General features: G+C 39.9%; 1 protein-coding gene across 2 annotated transcripts in view; it reads left to right on the top strand.

The window, feature by feature from the left end:
* Positions 1-25984, top strand: part of CPNE4 (copine 4) — a 228355-nt gene that overhangs the window by 107370 nt on the left and 95001 nt on the right. For both annotated transcript variants that reach the window (XM_059847547.1, XM_059847539.1), the window contains exons 3-4: positions 9740-9919; positions 23766-23837. In XM_059847547.1, the coding sequence (XP_059703530.1) occupies positions 9740-9919; positions 23766-23837 (252 nt within the window). The remainder of the gene's footprint in view (positions 1-9739; positions 9920-23765; positions 23838-25984) is intronic.

Below are 25984 nucleotides of genomic sequence, written 5' to 3'. Positions count from 1 at the left end.
TAAATTAAGATTTCATTGAAGCTCTTAACATCAAATGAAGGTTGTGGAATAGTAAATGGCAGTCATCATAGCCTTTGAATATCTGGGCTGTGTCTGGGATATCAAGTAAAGAAAGATCTAGTATTGAGGCTTCAGGGCTCAGCTTGGAGGTAGCATTCAAGAGTTTTCAGTGGAAAAATTGATTCTCTTCTTGCTTATGCCAGTGTAATCACATCTGAGTGAGTTATAGCACCTTATGCCATGAGTTGATACAGGTCACTATGCATTTGTGCTGTTTGCTGAGCAGTTGTTAAATATGCAGGGAGCACAGCACATGGGTATCTCCTTCCACTGTGTGATTACTATTTGGTCCTTCTGTGTTGCTCATTGCCAGGTCAGGATGTATTGAGTACCTCAGAAGATGCACTCTTTCATCCCAAAAATTCTATAGTTGTCAATTTTATGTGATTGTTAAGGCTCAGAAATCAAAGCCAGAATAAGATAAAGGCCTTTGATATAATCATTGCTTGTCTCTATTGAATGACCTTGCAGGAGGTAATCTGGTGCAGGCAAGGGTGCAGCACTCTTATTGCTACCTGCTCCAAAACACAGCTTGGTGCATGGCCATGGTCACTCTGGAAGGTGTGACCTCCAGAATATCAGCTCCTGCAGCTGCTGGCCTGGTGCAGAGAGAGTCAAGGAGTTTGCTGGGCTTCCTCACTAGGAGGCTGTATGTGCTGATGCTCAAGCTTTTTATAAAAGACTGTAAGAGAAACTAGTTATTTGGAAATGTAAGCCTAAACTTTTCAGTACCCGAGAAGGTATTGTGTCAGTCAGGTCACCTCTGAGTGATAGCTCATTGCTAATTCTGAAGAAACCTTCATGGCTTAAGCAGGGACATGGAAAAAAGGGCTCTCTGCTGAGGCATGAGCACTACTCTCTACAGTGATAGTGGGGGCCAAAATACTGAGACCTTTTAACCCCTGGGGGGAGCCTATCCTGGAGGCTAAATCCATGAGATTAAATCTTTGTACTGCTTTGCAGGAGTTTCTACTGCCTGTCAAGAAGTTTCCCAAATCTATTATGCATACCTGATTTGACGTTCTCTCTTCAAACTTGTCTTTCTTATCTCTAGCAGGACTCAAAATGTTACTCAAAAAAATTCAGAATTACAAGTTCTCCCATGTTAAATGTAAGATAATGTAAAATATCTTCTGAAAAAGACAGTGCTATCTCTCTACCTTATCATGGTCCTCTCGCTTTTCAGCCCAGTTAATCATTGCTCATTGGGAAAACCTTAATTTCTGCTGCATTACTGACGTGCTCTAAAGAGACACTGTGCTTTTCAGGTTCACTGAGATGTTCTGCAATGGCTTGAATATTCAAAGTGCAGAAGCTGGTGCATTGCTCTTTATAGCCCAAGGTCATTAGATGGGAAAAAGCTTCATGTTTTATAATTTTTCCCCATGGAAGTTCTGCAGCTGGTCTCAGAGAAGTGGCAGCATTTATGTTTTTCTTCAGTTGACATGTCAGGGCTGTAGTTCTTTGTTATTCCACGCTTTATGTCAAATCTAAATTCACAGGAGGCGAATTAAAGTTGGCTCCCGTGTTTTCCCCAGCATCCCTGAGCCTGGACTGGCTGGGCCATGAGAGAAAACCTTTGCAGATGACACAGTCTGGGGTTTCCTCCTTTCCAGACAAGAAGCTTCTCAGCTCAGCAGTTCACCACCTCTCTGCCCATGGGTGCTTCCCGCTGTAGATCCGGCAGACGGAGCAGAGTCAGAGCGGTGCCGGCAGCTGAGCCAGGGCAGAGAGAGCTCCAGAGGCCAGGCTGGGTCAGGGGTCAGTCACTGGTGTGTGTGTGTCACTGAGAGCCCAGCACAGAGTGACCCCGAGGCGCTGCTGTGCCGCTGTCCCGGTGTCCCTTCCTGCCCTCCCACAGCCTGTGGTGACACTGGTGTTGTTGGGGCTCCCCATGCTGTGGCACTTCATTCACGTGTCAAGAAAATGGATCTGCCATTTTAAGGTGTTCTTAGCCAGGAAAGTTAAAGTCATGTGGTGGGATATGGTTGCAATGTGTTTCTCTGGGAGAAGTAGTATTTTATAATGTATAGGGAACAGAATGCGGAGGGAGCCCTGTGAAAGTACCAGTGGCCTGGTGGCTCAGATGTCTCCAGTGGTGTGAGGGATGGAAGTTTGTGTTTCTGGTCTAAATCAGAGCAGACAGAGTCTGGTGTCCAGGAGGAGCAGCTGTCTTATTTTCAAACATTTCTAGGCAAAACTTTTGTCAAACCTCTGTTTAACCTGAGTTCTTGTTTAACCCAAGTTCATGTTTGCACCCTCTTTCCCTGTAATATGCCTGTTCATCTCTTTATTTAAAGGACACAACAGCTGTAACTCACACCCTGTGATGCAGCTGGAGTCCCAGTAGCCATGTTACCAGGAAAACAGTTAAAAATCCAAGGGAATGAAATTAAAGTCCAACAAGATAAAAATTTTAATCTGTTTGCTTTCATAGCAGTCCATACAGTGAGTAAAATTATCACTCTGAACCAAAATATTTGGGTTTCATGACATTAATCTGAGAAGACTTGGTGGTCTCTAACCCCCAGAACGATTGGAATGAAATGAAAGGGTTTCTTTCCAGAGGAGAGTAAACTAAAATCAGGTAGCTAGTTCAGTCAGGAACAGTGTGACTGTGCATTAATGCACTAGCAGAGCTCTTGTGTTTTTTCTCTTGTATTTGAGCTTTCCAAAAGGATAGTGAGTGGGAGGGATACCCATGCACCTTCCAGTATTTTTATGCAGCCTAGAAAGCTTAGGCTTACCAAGGAAATCACTGACAACAACTGCACATGGTCTGAAAACTAAAGGGGACTGTTGTAGCTTCCTCAGAGATCTCTTTTGTTCCAGAAAACCAGTGATTCCCTTGGCTCTCAACCAATTTAGGTCCTTCTTTTATCATGCTGGGGGTTGAGCAGCACTCTTTCCAATCCCATGAAACTCCCCATTCTCCTCCTTAACAATGTCGCTACAATTTGCCTGGCACTAGAATTAACCTGTATTGCACCCACAGGGTTTTATTTTGTATTTTCTTGTTGTGAGAGCTTGCAGTTGCTCAGATGAGACTCTGACACCTCCACAGGCTTCAAGTCTGACAGGGTTCAGTATAGGCCCTCAAGTTACATCTATTATTTTATCTTTATTTTGTTTCAACCTAGGAAGACTAAATACTGTACAGAAATCTATTTTCACTGAGCCAAGAATTTCCAGTTCTTGAGGTTCACAAAGAGCTTCAGAGTGAAATTTAGTCCAAACTTTCTTTTTTGTTTGAACTGTGAGCCCTGCCTTGGTAACTTTAGCACTGAGTGGCTGTGCAGTGACTGTTGGAGCTATTGTGAATGCTGTTTCTGAGTGAATGAGACAAACCACGTGCAAGTACCTATCAACAATCTCATTTCTCTTTTCTTTTAAAAGCTGTGAGCATGTAAGGCAACTCCATCTGTGAACTTCTCACAGAATTTTTACGTAGTGTGTATAATAAATTTTCTGCTTCCTGCTTCAGAGCAATGAGAAGTAACTGAGCAAATAAAAGTAATGAAGCAGAGGCTGGTCAGTGGCTGTTAGCAGAGAAATGGGCTTTCTTAATGAGGAACTTTTCAATTAAGAAATTATAATCCTAGTTTTCCTGTAATTTCAGTTGTCTGGGCTGTTTCTATGTATTAGTTTTCGAGTGCTGAAAAGCAGGTCTTCATGGCTGTGACTTAGAGGGTTATAAGCTATCTAATACTTATATAGATACACAAATAAAAGAAATTAATTGCAAATAATTTAAAGACCATTCACATTAAATGCTTCTCTTCAAGCCAGCCTGTGGCAAAAGGTTTCTGCTGACATTGAGAAGATTTTGCTCAGGCCTGAGCTCTACAGCCTGAAAAGAATTAAGGATCTAGTAATTTCTTTCCACTGTTTTCAATCATCAATTAAACTGCAAACAAGGGCTATAAATTATGGTGACCTTTGCAATAATTTATCATTTGTGGGATAGAAATGTGGTGCTGTGAAAGCACTGTGAATAATAAAAAATATATTAATAACTTCTCAGAAACCAGCAAGCAAAGTGTAAATTGCTTTCTGCTTGGTATCAAATTTTCACATAAGGTACTGTATCATGGAAATTTTCAGTCTTGTTAAGATTCAGATGACTTAAAAATAATGCTACCCCTTCACCTTTGTACTATTTGTCATCTCAGCTGACAAATGTGATTCTACTAGATTTAATCAGCATTTTTTAATGACTTCTACAGAAAATAGAGCTTGTTGGTTTTCCCTTGTTGGCCTCTAAAATGTATAAGGAACAATGGGTCAATTTGTTGGACTAAAACATAGCTAAAAATGTAACAACCACAAAAAACACATTCTGGTGGTACATGCATTCTCTACCTAGTGGAATTTTCATTTTTCTCCCTCTTCAACTAGGTTTTTGCAACAAACACTGAAGGAACTGCAGCACCTGTATAATTTTGTAGACCAAAGATCTTCCTTAGTTCATGAGGAAGCTACACCATTTCATGAGCCTGATTAAAATTTCCCCCCCGAAATTGTCCTTTTGGTGAGAACACAGTGAGTTCTTCATGGCCCTTGGCTGCTCTTCACCTCAAAGATGCCGAGAAACAACCAGTGAAAATGTGTTTCTTTTGTGCTAGTTTCATGTCTATTTCTATACAGTGGAGAGCAGATAGGTACCAATTATCTATGCGGGACATGGAGTTCTCCACATCACTGATCTGTTCTAAATACTCAGCCATGGCCTTGAGGTGCAGAGCTTTGGGTCCTGTAGACAATTCCTCATTTTCCTGATTCCCAAGGATATAATGAGAAAGTTGTTCTTATGAGCACTTGAAAGCTCTAGATACCAGGTGACACTAAGCTTCCATGTAATCTTTGCTCATCCTTATGTATGCAATAGCTTAAACTTCATCTAATTTTGACAGAAGAAGATTAAAAAAATCCCCCTTGGGCCAGATCTTTTCCCTTGGCTTCACTTCTCAACTAATGGTGGAAGATGGAGTGGAGATCCTTAGTCAATACTTCAACCACTGAATTACTTCTTTGTCAGTGATTTTTTTTTCTCCTAGGATAAAGAACTGCTTCCTCAGTGAAGATACCATATTTATCACAGTTCTGCAAAACTCACTACTTTTCAGCAGATCACAGACAAAAGATACGAACACCATAAGAAGCCTGAATTTTAGTATTTGTTCATCTGTCCTTTGTGCCTTCTGTCATTTGATGCTATCTGACTGCAAAGACAGTTTTGCAGTTCTTCAGCAGTGATGGTGGGCAAACAGGGAAACAGGCAAACATTTCTGACAATTGTCCATGCATGTCCACAGTACAGAGAGAAAACAGCTTTCAAACTCAGCTTCCAACTCCCTGAGAGTTTGACAAAGGATTAAGAAGGCCCATTTTCTTCCCTGTATTTTAATTCCTGCTGTTGAGGTGGCACTTTGCACTGTGGATGCCAACTTTGGTGTTTGTATGTCATTCATGGTTCCCCAAGGGGAAGCTCACAGGGTGGCTGCATCCAGATGGGCCTGCCAAGTAATCCTGGCTACTCAGCAGGGTGCCACCTTCTGTGAAGTGACAAGGGCCTAAAGAGATGAAGAGGGAAAGCAGTGTGAGTCCGTCCCAGGAGGTGAAGATGCAAGTCCTTTCCTCTGTTGAAATTGTCCTTGAAGGGAAAGTGCAGATGAAGCTGCACCATGAAGCAGATGTTTGGATCATGGTGTCAGATGAACGCTGCTCTTTTTAAGGTCAATTTTAACTCTTGACACAGCCCAAAGGTGCATGTAGCTGTCAATTGTTTCTTTTGAAAATTTGTTCTGCTTCAGTGAGTTGGAGAAATTCCTTGTTCTAGCAAAGTCCCAAAATAACAGATGGCTCATATGTCAGGCATCAGCAAATCCTGAAGTTGTGGGCATGACCCCTGTCCATGTCCTGTTGAAGAATCTGCGTCTTGTCAGGATTAGGGTTTTCTGTAACAAGACTAAAAGTGTAAGTTCCACTCACTTATAACACACTGTTGTTGGACTTTAAAGCTTTCTTTCCCAAAAGTAATGCAGATTTAGTGCTCTTCATTATGTTTTGGAAAACATTTATGCTGAGAAATTTTAACTTCCTGAGTGCTCAGTAAATGAGGCTGGGCAAAGCTAAACAGTGCAATTAAGTATTTGAGCCTTCATCATCCATATAAGTGAAAGTGCTGTAAGTGACTTTGGGTGACAGCAGGATTAAGGGCAAATGGCTTGAAGATGATATCTTGTCAGACTGCTATGACTCTGTATTTTGGGTCAGCATGGAGGATGACACCATAATTTGATTGACAGTAAACAGGTCCTGCAGGTATTAGGGTGACTTGTGGCCAAAACCAGGTCAGGGTTTTTTTTTTTTCTCTTTTGCTTTGTTTTGCTTTTGTAAGTGTCTGCAGCCCTGTAGATCATGAACTTTTTGATGGTTATCAGCATGAAAACTGCACTTGGCAACAGTATTTCCACCAGTTTTCATTAAGGTTTCATGCTCATCCAGCATTTCTAATGGAGAGTGTTAAGGCTTTATGATTCAGTACAAGAGCAAGAATATCAAAGAAAGAACAGCCTTTAAAAAGTGACAGGAATCAAGCGGACATTATACCATGTGTTTATGCAGCATCTCCTTACCAAGGTGTTCCGGGATAGTTGGGGAATTTTTTGAGCCTTTCTGTTTGCCAGAGCTTCTTCACCACGATTCACTGCAGCTGGTTCTCAGTGCTCAGCCCTGCTGCACAGTAATCAAAGCCAGGGAATGGAGCCGGGCTTCCCATACTAAGGGCACTTCCCGACTGTCTGGCCAAGGAGTAGGGTAACTGTGAAATATGCTGACAAAGCAGGCTGGGGGCAAGGTAGACTAATAGGGGTTAATGCTATAGCTGATGGCTGAGGGAGGCACAAAGAATTTTGTATTGCTTGTGGAGCTGTTGGCATTGCTTCTTTCATCAGATTTTTCTCATGTAATCCCATGCTCTGACATGCTGGCTTGATGTATCACCTCAATAATGTGGGACGGCTGGGGAAATTCAGTAAAATGGCTGTATTTCAGTACAGTGTCTGTCAAGGGAAGGCTGTCAGTCAATCACAGGCTGGAAAAAGCAAACAATGTCTCATCTCAGTGTGAGACTGAAATTCTTAATGTCCCTGTGTGAAGACCTGTGCCTCCATTTTCAGGCACTTTACTCCCTTGAGCACCCACATATTTAACCTGTGTTTAGTGGAAGTGTAAATCTTGATGTATTTCATAGTGGAGAGCCCTTTTCAGCAGAAAGGAAGAGATAAGGTGAAACAATAACAGAAACTTAAGTTACTGCCTGAGATCTGCTGGACCAATGATGCAATTAAAATCATGCCATTGAATTAACAGTTTTTACACAAGGAATGAGTTTAGGAGATTGCTGTGACTATGAAAAACATTTAAAACCATTCATTTAATTGTTTTGATTATTTGGTCTGCTGAAGCACTAGTTCATGAGACGACCACTGTTCTGAACTGAATCAGATCCCTTTTCACTTAAAAGAGGTCTCAGGAATGTCTCAGTGAACTGATTAGTCATCGTTATCCAACATAAGAAATATTTTTCCTTGTAGCAGTGATAGTGATTTGGAGTCATACTGATTGCTAGTGGAGATAACAAAAAAAATTTGAGATAGACCAGCATCTGAATGAAGGTGGCTGGTATCCTGGCTCACCTTATATTATTCTTATTATTCTCTGCATGATTGATGTCAAACCCATAATATTCACGTAGTCTATGCAAATCTATTAAGAATGATTATGCAAGTAAGGCTGCTTTCGTCTTTGTGATGGTCTCATCCTGGCATAGTCAGAGCACATTGACACAGCTGTGTGAGGAGGCAGCAATGGTAACACTGGTTTGCATCTATTCCAAGAGTGGTAGCATCTGTTTGATGATTAGCTAAAGGATTTCGGCTGTCAGAGCCGTCAATCTGACACCTTTGATGAGCACTAAAATAAATCTGTTCTACCAGGAACTGTTCATTTTTTAACCTGCTTTTGATTTGCTTGACTCTTTGTGTCCTTGCCAATAAATACTAGAAAGGCTAATGCATTGTAAACTCTGAAAAGGGAAGCAAGCGGCTGTCATTTTTTGCACAACAGATGTTCCTGATCAGGAATCAGACAAAGGATCTCATCACTCTTCCTCTGAGCAATTTAATTTGTCTGTTCCATGGCATACCAGCCACTCCTATCTAGTCACTGATGTGCCCGAGTCCTACTTCATTTCAGGATCAGTTCCTTTAATCTTACAGAATTATTAAGATTTTTCTGTGCCAGGGCAAAGAGAGTGGAAAAAAGGAAATTGCTTCATTGCTTATGTTGTCACCAATGATGCATCATAATGAAAAATAACAAATGCCTATATCAAAAATAGGAAGCCCAAGTACGACATCTTAAGAGAACCAGAAAGTAATCTATGAGCAATTTTTTTAAGAAATAGCAATATAGATTTAATGATGTTTCTTTAGAAGTTTTAAGACTCAGAGGTAGGAATAAACAGTGTATAACCCATCAGATTCTTGTGATGCAACTTAGCAGGATGGAAAAATTTATGTATTTTAAAGAAAAGCTGTTGCTTTGGATCCATTTCTGCACTCCTTAATCACGCAAATTATCTGAAATTAGTAATTACTGGTGGTGTTGCACTCTTTTCCATTTAGTTTGATGAAATGTTATCACTCTGCTGCTGTTTTGTAGTGATGGATGGGTACTGCTGGAGATATAAATTCTGTAGTTATTCTATAGTTTATTTCCCAGTTATTCTCCCAAAGACTTGCTGGAAGGGAGAGGCAAAGGAAGGTGGTCTTGTGTTTGTGGTCAGCCCAGCACAGAAAGGGTAGCTGCTGCTGACAGTACAAACAGGACTGTCCATGGCCAGAGTCCCCGCTGTCAGTCCTAGTAAATGAGTGTCTTAGTTTGGAAAGACAGGTGTCTGTTAAGGAACACAGGAGCCTCCCCTGAAATGGAAAAATGTAAACCCTCTCCCTCCAAATTGTTATAAATTTGAAACTAAGGGGTTCTCAGGCAAAAATACGGGAGCATAAATAACAGTTCTTTATTAGGGAAGAAAATAAAAAGACAAAATAAACAACCAAAACAACACTGACAGAGTCAGAATACAACCTGGCACCCTTTTGGTCAGGGTGTTGGTAGCAGTCCAATTGGAATTATGGCTGCAGTGCTCCTGGAGTGTCAGGTGTGGTTCTGTTGGAGCAGGGATCCTGTAGACGGGTGTAGTCTTCCTCTGAAGATCCAGTTGAAGAGGCAGCTGTTCCTCCAGGAAATCCAGTGGAGAAGCCACGCTGGTGTTCCAGAATCTCAAGATTATATCCAGTTAGGAATGCTTGGCTCCTCCCTCTGGGCAGAGCATCTCACAATGGGATGCTGTAGTTCTTATCAGTCATGCAGTGACATTCAGTAGCCTGTTATCAGCAGATGTCCCCCCCCCCTCCCCAGAGGAAGGATTGGTTTATGGAAGAGATAAGGAAAACTGCCCACTTAACAGAAGACAACTGCCATACAGATGGCAAATAGAATACAATTTGCGTGGCAATGCAGGACAGTGAGCAAAGTGTGTTTTAGGAGCTCGTGGCTGTCCATCACTGGTAGAAAGAGAAGCCGCTCATGTGACCTCTTTTTGATGTGGCAGGTTGACAGGACAGAAGTGATCCGAACCTGTATAAATCCCGTCTTCTCCAAGCTGTTCACGGTGGACTTCTATTTTGAAGAGGTGCAGCGATTGCGGTTTGAGGTCCATGACATTAGCAGCAATCACAATGGGCTGAAGGAAGCAGATTTCCTCGGTGGCATGGAGTGCACGCTCGGACAAGTAAGTGCTAGTCCCCCTTGTTGCTCCTTTTTTTATTTATGTGAAATATGTTCTTTGTTGAGTGACTGATAGGCGAGATTTGTGGCAAAATTCTTAATTGGTGCTTGGAATGGGATAATTGAGAACTTCTGCTGGTTTGTTTTACTGCTGTAGTGCAGCTTCAAGTCAGCCAATAGAAAATCAGTGATTGGCCTTGGACACTGAAAGCCCATGCTCATTGGGCATTGGAAAATAGACTGATTTTGGAGAAAGTTATTGTTCCTAATATTGCATGGGATTTAAAGCAAGTTCAAAGTCCAAGAAACATTTAGAAATATACTTTATTCACATAGGGTAGTGCCTGGTGATGTGGCAAATAGAGAGATAGGGTTGGATTCATCTCCCTGACTCTCAGTCATCCAAAAGTTAGGTGTCTAGACTGAGTTACTCTTCTGATTTCCATCTTAAGTTCAATGGAAAGAAACAGACAGTTCCAACCATTGATTCATTCTGCCTGAGACACCTATCCTAGATTAGGATAAATTGTCTTCAGGAGATACCTGTCCTTCCTCATCTATTGTCAAGAGAGTCTAGACAGCTGGCTTAGGGGAGATACTTAACTTTTCTGATTACTAAATTTAAGGGTGATGAGTCCTACCCATAAGATCGATATCTAGATGTCATCAAAGCCAACTCTGTGGTGAATTCCCATGCTGCTGACTGGTGGCACACTGCAGTGTTCCAGGCATAACTGTTTATTTCAGACTGACAGAGTTTTTGCAGGGTTTTGTAGCACAGATTTCTGCTCTCTCCATAATGGCAATGCCAAATTTCACTAAGCTGAGTGTAAATTTGTCCTCCATGCTGTGTGCCGAGAGCAGGAAGTACTTTTGTTTAGATTTTCCTTTGCAGTGCTTCCACATAAGTTTGTATTATGAATGGGACAGCGTGTCATGGAAAATGCTGCAAAGCTTTGGTTCCCTGTTTTCTCACCTTTTGTTGCTCCTCACTCAGCCCCACCACACAGGAATCACTTTGATTTTCTTCCCACAGCTATTAGGCCTAACCTGCTGGATGAGGAAAAGTCCTCTCTGCAAGAGAAATAATATGAAATATATGCATTTACTAAATTGGAAGCTAAAATAAAGATGTTGGTATTTAGGATATTTACAGTGCACTGTTCCTTTTGACAGAATTCTTGTGGTTTTGATCAATGAAAATAAGCTATCCTATAACACCAAGGGGAATGGGGAACAAAGCAAAATGTTATTATAATGTTCTTCTTGCTTAATTGGCTTGAAAAAGAAGGGGGGGAAAATGTCACTGCTGCTGCCTGTAGCATAAATGTCTTTATAATGATTTGATGGCTATAAATAGCACACAGCTGGGTTGTTTGCAGCGTAATTTCAATGGTAACCAAGAAAAAATAACTGAATTCTCTTCACAGTAATGTAGCTTGGAGGACTCTGATCTCATATTTAGTCTTTTTTTGGTGGTGTTCCTTCCTCCCCCTTTTCTAGTTTTTTGCCTTTATAGAATTGAAAACTGATTTAGGAAATTCCAGAATAGTAGCACTGGAATTGTCATCCAAGCCTTTATGAAGACTCCAGAGTTAACAATCCTACAGCACAGGCTGTACACATGGAGCTTACACTGTTGATTAGCTGTATGGTGTAATTACAGTATTCTTTTTGTGCTGATAGTAGACCCATGGCTTTTCTTGAGACAATTTGGCATTAATTTGTTGTCTACATAATTTTAATGCCTGAATAAAAAAGAATTTTGTGTGAGAGTATGTGTCTGCCTCCCAACTCACTTTCCCAGTGTAAGTAGGTCTTACTGAGACATCCAGGAAGGCTGTAGATTTCTAGGCATAGTCTGAAAGACTGATGCCTAGAAATCCCATTCCCCCCCATAGAAGTGCCAAGTGCCAACTTCTATTGCTCTCTTCTAGATAATAGTTGATCTCTAAGATTCAGTGCTACCTGTATCTGTTTGTAGATCATCACTTAGATGTGTGGCAAATCTGCATGTTTACCCAAATCATGTAATACTTCTATCAAAACCAAAATTAATATGAATAATAAATGCTGGGAAAGACAATAGCACGGGTAAACAGTAAGCTCACAGAGAGTGAATTTTATCTTTATTCTGATCTCAGTATTTCATGTAGCCTACCCAATAGGTACAGGTTTGTCACAAATTTGGGGTCCTGGATGCGAATGATGAAAAAATGCATTTCTTTGGAAGGTTTCCATAATCTCCTTCCAAGTGCTCTAATAATTTTGTATTCCATGAGAGTGATGAGGGCAATGACTTGTAGGCTGTTAGATCTGAGCCATATAGTGTCTAGAGACATCCCACTGGATTTTCTGCAAGATTTATTTGTACTGCTCTTGCCAGGACAAGTCAATTCTGTGCCTCTCCTGGTAAAATACTGTGGTTAGCAACATCCTGGCATGCAGTCAGTCATACCTGGATGTGAAGAGCAGATTCATCAACAGGAATTTCTTATGCCACAACATTTTAGCATTGTAGAACAACTAGTTGTGGGTAGGTACCTGATTAGTGTAATTACATAAACTTCAAGCTAAATAGAAACATTTCCTCAAAGCTATTTGTTTTGTCCATCACACTCAAAAGTTTCCCTTCGAGACAAAACAATAGCAGATTATCTCTTGAAGGGTTTGACAGGAGCAGGCTTAGTGTGAGGTGTTTAGGAGGGATTTTTTTGATGTGTTTTTAAGAACTAAAAGTCTGTTCCTGGTACTGAGAAAGGCTCTTTCTACATTCCAGTTTCCCAGCTTCTTGAGTGTCCTGGTAATGTGCAGATTGGCAGAATGTTAACAAGTATGTTCTCTACAGTCAGAATGATAACCAGATCAAACAAACCCTAAAATATTAGAGAAGGCAGGAAAGTTGAAAGTGAAAACAAATTCATCTCAGTTAGCAGCATGGTCTTAAAATATGGTCTGCAATGCAATTGCACATAGTTTATAAAACAGAGTTTTTCAAGGAACTTCACATCAAGAGAATGTACCATACTCCAAGCAGTTAAGTTGTTTGTGTTGTACTGTTTAAATAAAGAGACATTTTAAATGGTAGGCTAAGGTGCAAAAATAAAATCTATAATTTTTTAAAATATGTCATTATTTTAAATTTTTTGTTTAATTTCAAATTAAATGCATAAAGCTAATATCTATTAATACCAGGGCTCAACAATTAAGTTTTACAGTCATACAGGAGCTATTTAATCAAGGAAACTGTACCATGTTTTGCTTGTAACCTCAAAAAGATTATTCTTAATTGGAAACATATTTGTGAAATTAGATTCATAGAATCCCAGCAGGGTTTGGTTGGAAGCGTCCTTAAAGACCATCTAATTCCAACTCCCATGCCATGGGCAGGGACACCTTCTACTAGACCAGGTTGCTCCAAGCCTCACCCAGCCTGGCATTGAACACTTCCAGCAATCTCTGGGCAACCTATTAAGTGCCTCACTACCCACATAGTGAAATTACATCCTAACATCTAGTCTAAATCTACCCTCTTTCACTTTAAAGACATCAGTCCTTGTCCTGTCACTCCATGCCCTTGTAAATAGTCCCTCTGCAGCTCTCTTGTGGTGCCCTTTAGGTAGAGGAAGGTGCTGTATGCTCTTCTCAGAACCTTCTCTTCTCCAGGCTGAACAACCCCAGCTGTCTCAGCCTGTCTCCCCAAGCAGAGATGTTCCACCCCTCTGATCCTCTCTTCATGGCCCTCCTCTGGAGACCCAAAACTGGATGCTTTGCTCCAGGTCGTGTCTCTGGAGCAAATCCTTAGTGGGGTTTACTTGAAGTACCATGCAAGGAAATGTGATAGACATTTGGGAGTGTGTGCTCTTCCTGTTCATATCATGAAGTAATTTAAGTGAGGAGGGATCCCTGGGGTCTCCAGTTCAATCTGCCGCTCAAAACAGATTAGAGCAGATTGCTCAGGGGCTTCTCCAGTCCACTCTTGAATGTCTCCAAGGAGGGAGTTATCACAGCATCTCTGGGCTTTGTCCCAATGTTTGGCATCCTCACAGTAGTGGTGGCTTCCTGCGCATAAGCAGAGGTATAGTGAACCCTCACTCCTATATGCAATTACTTTTAATAGCCTTCAAGTGGCAAAAGAAAGCCTGAATTTACAAAGGAAAAATAACCAGAGCAGGTATGGCTTAGTTTTAGCTGGTCTTGCTTAGAGAGGAAGGCAGTAATACCAGGCTTCTTGAGCTGCTGCTGTAAATGACAGCTCTCATTGTTTGGAGTGGGAATGTTGGGGTAGAGCAGTGGTTTGGCATTGTGTTTTCTGCTCCAGCAGAAATGGCTTGGGATGCTCCATCAGGCTGTGCATCTGCCCACTAATCTTCTAACTCTTTGATTCACTCTAAATAGTTGCTGTTCTTTGCTTAGGCACTGGCAAGCAGAGGCACCCATCCAACAGCTTTGTAGTGATAAGCAGTGAAATCACAAATAGTAATATTTTAATTGCCATCTTGGGCCACCACTCTATAGAGGTGACCTCTTACTTTCTTACAGGTGCTTTAGATGCTGTGAATCAGTTTGTGCCTTGTCATGGTTTTACAGATGTCTGTAACTTTGGAGAGTAGATTCTTCCCTCTTTCCTCTTTTTTTTTTCTTTCCACTTCCCTGTGCCTAGGTAAAGTGTTGATGCCCTCCTCTCTCTGAGACTAATAATCTCCAACTCAATCCTCACCTAGTACCTGAGGGTTTTGTACTTCTGTTGCTTTTTGGTTGCTCACAAAATCTGTAATTGTTTTGAGTGTCAGTAGATAGATTGATTTTTGTTTAATAGGTCAGAGTTTCATGTACATGAAAAAAAGCAATGGGGAAAAATTATTAGATGGAAAAGCACAGTCAGAAATTTAACAGTGTGATTTTCATGGTTTTCAACTGGGATTTTGTGGTGATTTGACCTTGGCTGGGGTGCATGGTACGGAATTTGGTTTTTTTGGTGAGCTGGCCTCTCAGGACCTTGCCCACATTCAGCTCCTTGATGATGTTGAGAGCCAGTGCTGATGCCGTGCCTGCCCTGCTCAGCAGTCACCAAACCCTGGTGTGTTATCCACACCTTTCCAGGTACCAATGCACAGCACAAACCTGTGAGGGCTGCTGTTGAAAATGAACCTAAAATGGACAGCAAAACCCCAAATCCAGGTCCTGTTCTGTTTATTTGTTAGTGCCTTTATATGTCATGAGCTTCTGAAGCTCTCTTATTGGAATAATTCAGATTTATATTCCATAAATTTTATAGAACATTGAAATTGCATCATAAAGTACAGTAAGGGCTCAAACATTCTAATAACCAAAGTTAATTTCTTAACCACACAGTAATTATCAGGGGGTTGGCCTAGAAAGACTTTTTTTCTCTGAAGTTTCACCCAGAAATTTTAGTCTGTTTTTTAAGAGCTCACAACTATTTCAATGAATAACCATTTTCTGGTGATAACTAAACAAACATTGCCAAGACATTCTCAATTACTGCTCATGCAACATCATTAAGTTATGGGAGCCAGTGAAATTTTGATTTCTTAAATGCTGTGAACCACCCCAGCTCTGTGGGTTGGTTATTCTCTGTGACATATTTTATGGGAATAGCCTTTGTGGCTTTACTTCTATTACTTACTGTGGCTGGCCTTTGTTATTTTCAAATTTGGGATTTTATCCCTTGTTTAGTTTCTTTCAATTTATAGAACTGTTAAAATATTGTTACTCTCTTATTTGCTCAACTAGTAGCAGAAGAAAGCTGCAGAGATGTAAATCTTTTTGTGTCAAGAACATTTTCAAGGATTATTCTGATATTTAATATTACCCATACACACATTTGTGTACAAATTGGATTGAAAATCTTCCTTCTCAGTAATGAATATAATTGTTTCTCGTGTGTTTTTCTTAATATATGCCATTAGCAGATTATGCACTTGAAAAAGCTGACTGATTATTAGTTCAATTTCAGCCATTGCAAATCCCCTTGCTCTTGAATTAGAGAAAGGCTAAAAGAGTCATGATTGCACCTGAATTAATTAAACTGAAACAGTTTGCATGAGAATATTTGTTTAATAGACTGTTGACTGCTTCTGTGGTTCAAAAGACATATGACCAGCTTTTTTCAAGGTATTTGAATTCCTGAATCTCATTAGATGTCTGTGGACCTCCTTAGGTATCTAGGTACCTTTAAATACTTGGTCTTTGATTCCTTCCAAATGAAGTTGCTCAATTCATTAGTGGGATGAATAATGTACTTTATTAGATGTGAATGTCATTTTCTACCAGCGCTGACTCAGAGCAGCGGCAAATAATGAATGCAGCACTCTCCCTAACTTTGCCTAACCCTTTCAGAACCTCAGTTATCCCCAGGAAACTCTTGGTTTACCATTGCAGCATGATCTTTGAGGCTGTAAGATTTTCTAGATGAATCTTGCCATAGTTAATAGAATTTCATGTACAGTTTGTACTGCTTTGTTTTCACATGCTTTATCTTTTTGTATGAATTACTGTAGCAGTCTTTAGAAGAGTAATTTGAATTTAGTTTGCTATTATAATGAGATATTATTGTGACTAATTCTAAAAGGGCTGCTACTCTACACACTAATTAAATTCAAAGACCTTTTAAGCTATTGATAAGATATTTCCTGTAATAACATTATGCCTCTTGTGATAGGCATATCTCTTCTTCTGTGTTCTGTTTTGATTGACTATTTTCAGGTACAGATCTTTAACAAAGACAAGGAGAGGTATAATTCAGCTGTAAATAGACTCTGAGCTGAACAATACTATAGCAAACAAAAGAAATCTTGAAGAGTGATGAGCTTGGTACAGAAAGAATCATATGTACAGAGAGGATGATTATAGCATTAAAACTGGATCTATGAAGGAACAAGAATTTTGTGAGCAGTTAGAATGAAACTTTCTTCTCTGTGGACTTATACATCTGAGCTTGATCACCTGAAGGGATTTCTCAGTGTCTGTGACCAATTCCCCAAAACCTTTTTTTTTTCAATGAGAGTGGAATACAGTCTCTGACATTTATATAATGTCTGGTCTCTCTTCGTTGTTGAAATGTTGTGTGCTTGGTGCATCTGCAACTCTGTTCATGAGAACTATTAGGTGGGCTCAAAAACAGCTGGGGGATAGATGGCAAGATAAACACAAGCACATCAGATTTGTATAAACCTTGCTTTAACACAAACCCGGCTGAAGAGGAATGTGTGAAGAGGGAGAGAGTTTTTACACTGTGAGGTAGAGATACTTCTGCTGCCCGTCCTTAAAATTGGTCATTCATGATTCACCTGCACAGGTGAAATGCCGTTAAGATCTGACATTATATTTTTGGGTGTTTAGAAACTTACAGTATCTGATTTGAATGGACTAATATTTAAATTTACAAGCTTCAGAATATATTTTACAAGTGTTAAATCTTCAGTTGTTTGTCTTGCCACTCTGGTTGCATCATTCCACTTACAGCAATATCATGAAAGTATTGCTGTCCTTCCTTTGGGAGACTTTTTAGCAGTGTAGAAGGTGCTTTAAAGGTTTTACTTTTATACTAGAAGGGAAGAGCTTAAAAGAGCCTGTAGCATAACTGGCAAATACTTTTGATATGTTTATGTCCCACAGGATCCTTCTTTTGCTGTGCATTGAGGATTAAAAGGATTTTGTGAATACAGTCAAGTTAGTTTGATTGTATATGTTAAAATCCCCACTCAAACTTGACAAGATAGCAGTTGCTAGTTCCAATAGTTACCTATTAAACTGCTGTTGTCTCAGCCCGGGAGTTTTACCACTTTTACTCTTCTCATTCTCTCTTGAATCTCCCTGGGGTGGAGTAAAGCAGTGACTGTGTGGGGCTTGGCTGCTGGCTGGGGTTAAGACACAGCACGAGGGCTGGTGCAAGATTTGAGAAGTTTTTTTTGAAAGTATGATGGCTACTTTTCTTTCCTTGATATATATCAACATGGTTCTAGAGGATGTTGTTGGAGAATACTGTGTTCCTGTATGTACCACTGCTGTTTGGTGGGAAATTCCTTCTCCAGGCTTGAAGTGTGTTTACCACCAAGGGCTCAGCACTTAAATATATTTGATAATGAAGATTCAGTCTGTGAAAAAGGCATTTGGATAAAGGGAAGAATGCTAATAAACTGTGACTAGGTGCTCTTTTTGCAGTCCTGAAAAAAGTTAGGTTGGCTAGAAGAAAATAGAACAACTATGAAAGTACATGTAGGAGGAATAAGACATCTGGGAGAAGAATTAACACAGAGGTGCTAGGAAATAAAAGTTCTTTCTCAGGCTATCCCTGCTAGCAAGGAAGAGATACAAAGACTTCTTCAAGTTGTATACTGTTGTGATTGAGGGAAATTTGTGCTTAATCTTTCTGTGTAAATAGCTAAACTTGGGGTTCATGTAAGAAAGTCCAACGTGCAGAAGAGGACAGTCCAAATAAAGAATTTGAGACACTTGAGCTCTGGCTCAGGGTGGCACCTTGCAAAGCTGAATCAGTGCTGTTGAAATAACTTGGTTAAAAACCTATATTGAAAACTTGTTGTTGGCTCAATTTATGAGCATAGGGAATTCTGCATGATATTATTAAAAGTTATCCCTATATTTGGTTAAAAAAGGACCGCCTAGAGAAAGACATTTTAAAAGTTTCTTAAACAAGCCAGGTAAAACAAGTCATTATATTTCACAGCTCATCTTACACAGTGCTGATTAGTCACGACTCAGGCACAGGAGAGAGGAAACCTTCATCAGAGTCCTTGTCTCTGAGTGATTGCTGAGCAGTGCTCGGTACACAGCTGGTGTCAGCGCCTTGGTGCTTTTATCTAGAGACGTGCATCTGTTCATACTTTTAAAATGATGAAGAAAAAAAAAAGTGCAAAGCCTATTTTAGATATTTTAAATTGGAAATAGGATCAAATGGCGATGTAAGTCCAGATTTCTCTACAATATTGAGCGTCTGTCCTTAACCTGTAAGGGCTTGTATGAAATAAGGAAAATTAGGATCATCTTCAAGGGAATTTCTTGCTCCCATCTTACAACAGGGCTGACATCCCTTATCACTTCAGAAATCTAGCTGACATGATGTTCTGTTGAGATGATTGCATATCTGATTAATAGGAGTAACTTGATGTGCATATGCTCTCTCTCAGAAACAGAGCAGTGGCTTTTGTGTTCTTATTTCCACCTAGTGCAAACATTAGTATGATGTTTTTACTGGACATGTGGTGCTCTTAGGCCAGAACTGGGTAATAGTTTGTATGTAGCTGAAAATGAACTTGACTTCACTTCTCTAAGTGTCTCACCTTTTAAACCTCTAAGATATGAGCCCTCCACACTGAGCACTAAAAAGGATTGTTGTTGTTTAACCCTAGCTGGCAACTAAAGCACCATGCAACTGCTTGCTAACACCTGTGCCTGCCACAGTGGGGAGGAGAATCAGAAAGAAAAGGTTAACTTCATGTCTTGAGATAAAAGCAGTTAAACAATTGAAACAAAATAAAATTTTAAACCCAAGAGAAAGAAGTGATGCATAGTACAGTCACTTACCACCTGCTGACTGATGCCCAGCCCATCCCTTAGCAGCAATCAGCAGCTCTGAGCCAACTCTCCCCAGTTTTTTATATTGACCATGGCAGTCTGTTTTATAAAATATCTTTTTGGCTAGTTCAGGTCAGCCATCCTGGCTATCTTCCCTGCTGGCTTTTTGTGCACCTCCTCTCTGGCAGAACATGGGAAACTGAAAATCCTTGATATGGAGTAAGCATTACTTAGCAACAACCACAACATCAGTGTGTTAACATTATTCTCATACTAAATCTGAAACACAGCACTGTATCAGCTACTAAGAAAATTAACTCTATTTCAGCATGAACAAGGACTGTTTTCTACATCCATTTTCTGACTGGTAGGTCATATTTCTAATAAAATGTTGTGAAAATACATGTTCTCGAATTGCAACGAGGTTTTCTAGGGCTGAACTAGGTTCTATTATTTGTGTTCTAGAAGGAAGAGAGATATTTACTTTCTGCACTTCTTCACATCAGTTTTGGGAAACCCCTTTATTTTCTCTGAAGCAGAAGTTTTAAATTGCAAGGTTTTGAAGTCGGAGTCAAGCCAAAGACTCCTGACAAATCAAAGACCTGTGGTCAATTACCTTCTTGTAAGACATTTTGCCAACGCAGCTGCCTCTGTAACTCTGAACTAAGACTAATGCTTGCTATTCCCTCAAGTTATCATTGTTTAGGACTTGCTGTCTGAAAATCAGGTCAGCAAATGCTTTGTATAATAATGTTCAGAAGAAGATTACCATTGAGACATTAACAAAAATATGATAGGTAATTAATGGCAGGTTCCACAGAAGTGGTTCTTTAAACCAGTGAGACCCATTTTGTACAGTGCATGAACAAAAGAGTCAAATTGCTGCTATGGAAAACAGGCTCCTTTATGGTTATTGCAATTACAGCTACAATTTGAAGCAACGATGTTGGCACATTGTTGCCAGATGGAGGATTGGTTTTAGTGGCCACTTAATTAACAACTGGTAAACACTTGCACCCAAATACACATATTTACATATGCAGAGTGCTTACTGGGTCAGAATGATGCTTCTGGCTTAGAGATTGAGCATCATTAATGCAGCCTACTAATGAGCATGTCAGAATAAATTATCCTTTCTGGAACTTCGAGCTGTCTATCTGCCACCTGCACAGGAGCTCCTGAGCTGTGCAATGCCTCCTGAAAGCTGTGGCCCTTCAGAAAGCAGCAAAGGGAGCTGGAAAAGTTTGGCTAGCTCAGGGGTAGAAGTCCTGCTGTTTCTAAAGAGGCTACTCTAGGACAGGTTCCCACCCAAGTTCTATCTCATACCATGGCTGTGTATATGTAAGAAGTCTGAAAAGTGTCACAGACACATTTTATGAAAAATCCTTTCCTTAGGATCTTTTTCTCCTGAGAAGCTGAGAGGCCTCAGGAGCAAAATGTAAGCAATGATTATCTGCTGCTGTGGAAAGCAACAGCAACAGGTGCATCTTTGATGGGTCCATGGTGGTTGTTTCTAATTATGGCCAATCACAGTCAGCTGGTTCGGACTGTCAGAGTCATGAGCTTTTGTTATTATTCCATTCTTTTTCCTTTGCTTGCAAGCCTTCGGATGAAATCCTTTCTTCTTTTAGTATAGTTTTAATATTATATATATCATAAAATAATAAATCAAGCCTTCTGAAACACGGATTCAGATCCTCGTCTCTTCCCTTTTCTTGGGACCCCTGTGAACACCACCACACAAAAAGTTTTCTTAGCTTAATGTATTTTACAAAGTTGCCTGAGCATCTTTGGCCATGGAGATAAATAGGCTCTGCTCCTCAGCTGCCATAATTCATTGTCTGGCTGCTACAGAACCCATAGTTTAATTATATATTAAGAATAATCAGTCATATTTCTGTATTACCTCCTATCTGAGAATCTCAAACAATATTTTTTGAATTGCACTTCCCAGTTCACAGGAGTGCGGTGATTTGAGCTTGACCCTATTTAGCTGGCAAGGAGATAAATGTATGGATGACTTAAAAGGTCACCATAAACAGCATTTCCAAGATTCTAGGGAAGAAAAAGAGCTGCTAGTAATATTGTCATCTTACTTGTAGTCCTGTCTATTGTTGCCACTGACCAACACTAGAGTTGAAATCCAAAAGTTAGTTTGGAAAATTGAGTGAGATGTTGGCAAGAGACAGCGTTATGGAAAGCAGTCCAAAAAGGAGTGCTAAATTATTCATTTAAGTAATAGCCAGCTGCAAAACTGCAGCTGGCAATCTGAAATGGTCCTATTATGAACATTAGTTAACAGTATCATGGTGTTCTTAAAATAAGGCAAATGTAATTCTGGAGTGTCTCAGCCTTGCAATGAGAAGCTCTTCTTGCTTCTCAGGGGAAGGACCAGGGCTATTATGCCCAATTTTGAGCATTATTTTAAAAGTGTTTTTGAGCAAGTCCATGAAGGTTCATCAGAGAGTACAGAGAACAGTTTGAGAGTTAGGAAATGTGGTCAAGAAGGAAAGATAGGACAAACTCAGACTGTAGGGAGTTGGTAATAGTCTTCAGATACAAGGATTGCCTGAAAAAGGGAAAAGGATTGTTTTACCTATTCATGGTGCATTCGATAGAAATAACGGAGTTAAACTGCAGAGAATCAGATTAACTGTTAGGAAAATATATTTACATAAGGATAATTAATACAATAAATTTCCAGAGGAGAGTGTTTCACTTTAAGTTCTTTAAGAACTGATTAGACATACCCCTGTCAGGTATAGCTGCAATAGGAACAAGAAACTGGTCACAGTGATTCCAGATGTGCTGTCCTGTCATTTGGTGGTTCTCCTGTCTCACATTTAAAGCCTGTTTAAAACTTTCTTCTGTCTTGCTGCTTCTACTACAATTGTAGCTGAGGATAATCTGACATGCAGCTTTGATTCTCTGCTCAATTCAGCAAATTGATGGGCAGGACAAACATGTTGATGTTAGGCTAAAATGTGCATCCCATTCACTCCTATCTCACAGCACATTTTGTGGCTGGCTGCAACTTTGCATTACTCAGAGCATTTCAGCTCTGGCCATTACCTACTGTTGTGGTTTATTGCTGAAGTTTCTATGATGCCCAGGACGCTCATGAAGAGTCTGGAACTCTCCTTTTCACTTGGTTACTGCCTTTCTTTTGCAACTAATATTTTGGCATATTTGCCAAAGATGTCTATTTGTGGATCATTTAGATCAGCTGTTTGGATGAAGTTATCCAAGTACTGTTGGATGTGGAAGGTGGAAAGGACTGCTTCTAGGATAAAGGCCACATTCAAGAGGTTAGGTTTTTCTTAGGATACAATCTTTTGCTCAGCATCTGCACAGCACAACTGTACTACATTTTTTTTTCAGATTACAAATAACACTATGACTTCTAAGCAGTGGTTTGAATTACCTTTACATCAGTCTACATTTTGAAGTTTCCACTTCATAAATAAATAAATTAATATAGCATTAACTTTACTGGTGACTAACACACTGGAGCATCACTGTAGCTTAGCAGTTCTGCATTATTGTAAGGTTTCTTCCTTTTCTAATACTTTTACTGGTCTGGTTTTAAATGTTTCAAAATTTTAAGGGAATGCTCATTATTATTGATATGGCAAATAAAATCTTTTGTCATTGTCCCTCTGATGCCATTTATTTGTAGCATATTTACAATTTGGTTGATGACCAAGTTCATTTATAATGCTGAGTTCTAGGGGAGGTCTGGTATGTGGTAAGCAAAGGAGACAATTTTGGAACTGAAATGTGGGACAGCTTGCTTACTTCTGCTCTGAATTTAGAGTTGCTGACATGTTGAGATAAAATTAATTCCTTCTCCTTGTAAATGGACTTCAGTTTCCAATAAAAATTAATGAGTTGAGTTTTGGAGGTGTCTCTGATAGATTTGCTGTTTACAGCTCCCTTCTTATTGTATTTTTAGTCCAGTTAAACCTTGCTTCTGTCCTCTGTCACCATCACTGCAATACTTGAGGAAAATCTATGTGTTTCTCATTATTCTGTTCAATGCAGTGAATTGTGTCCTCCCCATTCTGCTTGACTCCAAATGCTTTTCTTGTCCTTCCATTGCATCCTGTGCAGGCCTCCTGGGGACCTTTCTTGTTGGTTGTGGTCTTACTCTGTGTTAACTCTGATCATGGATTGAGAAAGTACCTTGATATAAAAGGAAAAAAGAAAGCAACATAAAACTGAAATCACAAAAAACCATGTATTTACTACAGATTCTAATTATTTTTCCCCTTGTTTTTGTTTTCCTGCAGATTGTTTCTCAGAGGAAGCTCTCCAAGTCCTTACTCAAACATGGCAACACAGCAGGAAAGTCATCTATAACAGTAAGTGAGTCTTAAACATGCTTTTGTTTTCCTGTTATTTAGAAATATCTAAAGTGGCTTATTCTCTCAAAAGCATGCTGCTAAGCCACCAGAACAACCCTTGATTGAGAAATGTATTTCAATTGTTTATTTGACAATTTGCACTGTTTCTGAAAAATGCTTGTTTTAAGGAAAAAGCAGCAAATAATGTATGATTTGTAAAAAAGCCATAATACTTACTGTCAACTACTTTTAGGGCACTGGATGACAGCAAGTAACTTCTTCTGCTTGAATACTTTTAGTTGAATGACTAGAACCTTCAGAAATTAATTTGTACCTGATTTGACACATAAAGGAACCTCATCTTTCTTTTCCCTTAGGCTTTTTCCAGTTTCTCAAGGAAAAAAAAAAGGTTGATGAGATTAGTTTTAGATGTGTTGTAATGCAGCTAAGGACTGTATTGTCATAGCCCCATGTGTATCTTGAAATTTGAAATCAATGTATTACCTCTCTTTCATCTTTCTCTGTGCTGGCTTGCTTGGGAGATCAATCTTGTCTGCGCTGAACCTGGCAGGCATGTGACTTTTGCAGCTCTGCATTAAGGCTATAATAAAATACTCTGCTTTGGGGGTATCTGCTCTGTTGCCTCATGAGATTGAGAAGGACTTTTTTCCTTAATGTGTGATTTGCCAGATGGTTTTCTTCTGGCTTGATTGTCTGGATTTTTTTTTTTTTCTGCCTTCAGCTGCAAAAGAGACAGCAGACTCTGAGGTAGTTATTTGAGAGCCCAGGGAGTTTGATTTCTTAGATGTTTTCCTATGTGCTTGGCTGGGAATTGACTTGCTTAAATGCATACAGTAAACTTGATTTTGATTTGGGGTTGGAAAGGAGTTCCCCACTCATCTGGCTGAATAGGACCAGGAGAAAGTTTTGTTCCCTAAATAACTTCATATGGTTTGCCTGCTGAGATGATCTGGGCATACTTCATCTCACCCATCCCTGTGGTGCTCTGGACCTCCCTTCTGTTCTTCTTTGAGGAACACAAAGTTGTTTAGTCTTGTGAAAACACAAATGCTGTAGTAGAACTAAAATTATAAGGCTTGTTAGGGGAGTGTTCTGGCAAAAATTAAATCACTGTGATCAACAGAAGATGAGAGAAAATGAGTTAATAGTCCCTGCTGGCCTCATACTGGATTATAACTATGAAATATGGACCTTATTTATGTGCTTTGGCTCCTGTCCAGCATTTCTAAAGTGCAAGTTGACTTGAACGGGAGAAAACTGAACCCAGACCAAAAAAAAGTCTGTGAAAAGTTTTTTTGTCTCAACAGAATAATTAAAAACTGATTAATGTTCATTATTTCTGGACCTGGGGACATACCAGGTGTCTGTCAAGCATGGAAGTTAGAAATACTAGTTTCCTAACTTATTCAGTGTAGTGAATTATGAGTTTTTCATAGTATTTTGAAAGTTCCTATCTTAGCAAGTTTTGCTGGAATTTTATTAGCCTTTTGACTGTGTAATATCACAGTCTTATAATATGGCTGTGGGAAGCAAACAGAACATTGTTCTGCTTCTCCAGCTGGAGGTCTGTAAACCTTTACAAGGGCAGGTTCATTATTTTCAGTTAAAAATACTTTATGAAATTTGGTGTGCAAATCCCAGAGCACAGTTGGTCACACACAGCTTAACCAGATCTCGGAAGCCATCAAATTACGTGGAAGAGCAATGTGTCAGACTCCATGGGTCAAATTTCATCACCAAGCTGATGTTTGCCTGGAGGAGGTGACACACCACATATGTGCCTGTGTGATGGTACTTTAATGCCCAGTTAAGCATCTGTGCCCCTGGGTGGCTGCATGTGAGTATTTTGTTTGGAGAAACACCACAGCTCACTGCTGGGAGGTGTCACAGGCAGAATTGTCTCAGCTCAGGGAATTTACTTAATTTAATGAACTGCCAGTCAAAGTAAACTTTTAACTACTGAGAAATAAATATTAAAAAAAAAAAAAACTCCTAGGGAAAATACTTTTCCTGCCCCTCTCCTGTACTCAACTCCACTTCTGACACCTCTCCTGCCTCCTTCATAGTCTTCACTCCCTTTGCCTTCGCTTCATGTTGTGCTCAGTCCCTGTGATCAGGTGCCAAGTGACATAGGTCAGGATCAG

This window comes from Haemorhous mexicanus, chromosome 1 (genome assembly GCF_027477595.1).
Source record: "Haemorhous mexicanus isolate bHaeMex1 chromosome 1, bHaeMex1.pri, whole genome shotgun sequence".
Taxonomy (NCBI): Eukaryota; Metazoa; Chordata; class Aves; order Passeriformes; family Fringillidae; genus Haemorhous; species Haemorhous mexicanus.
The sequence above is the reverse complement of the archived record's forward strand: the minus strand, read 5'-3'. Positions and strand labels throughout refer to the sequence as shown.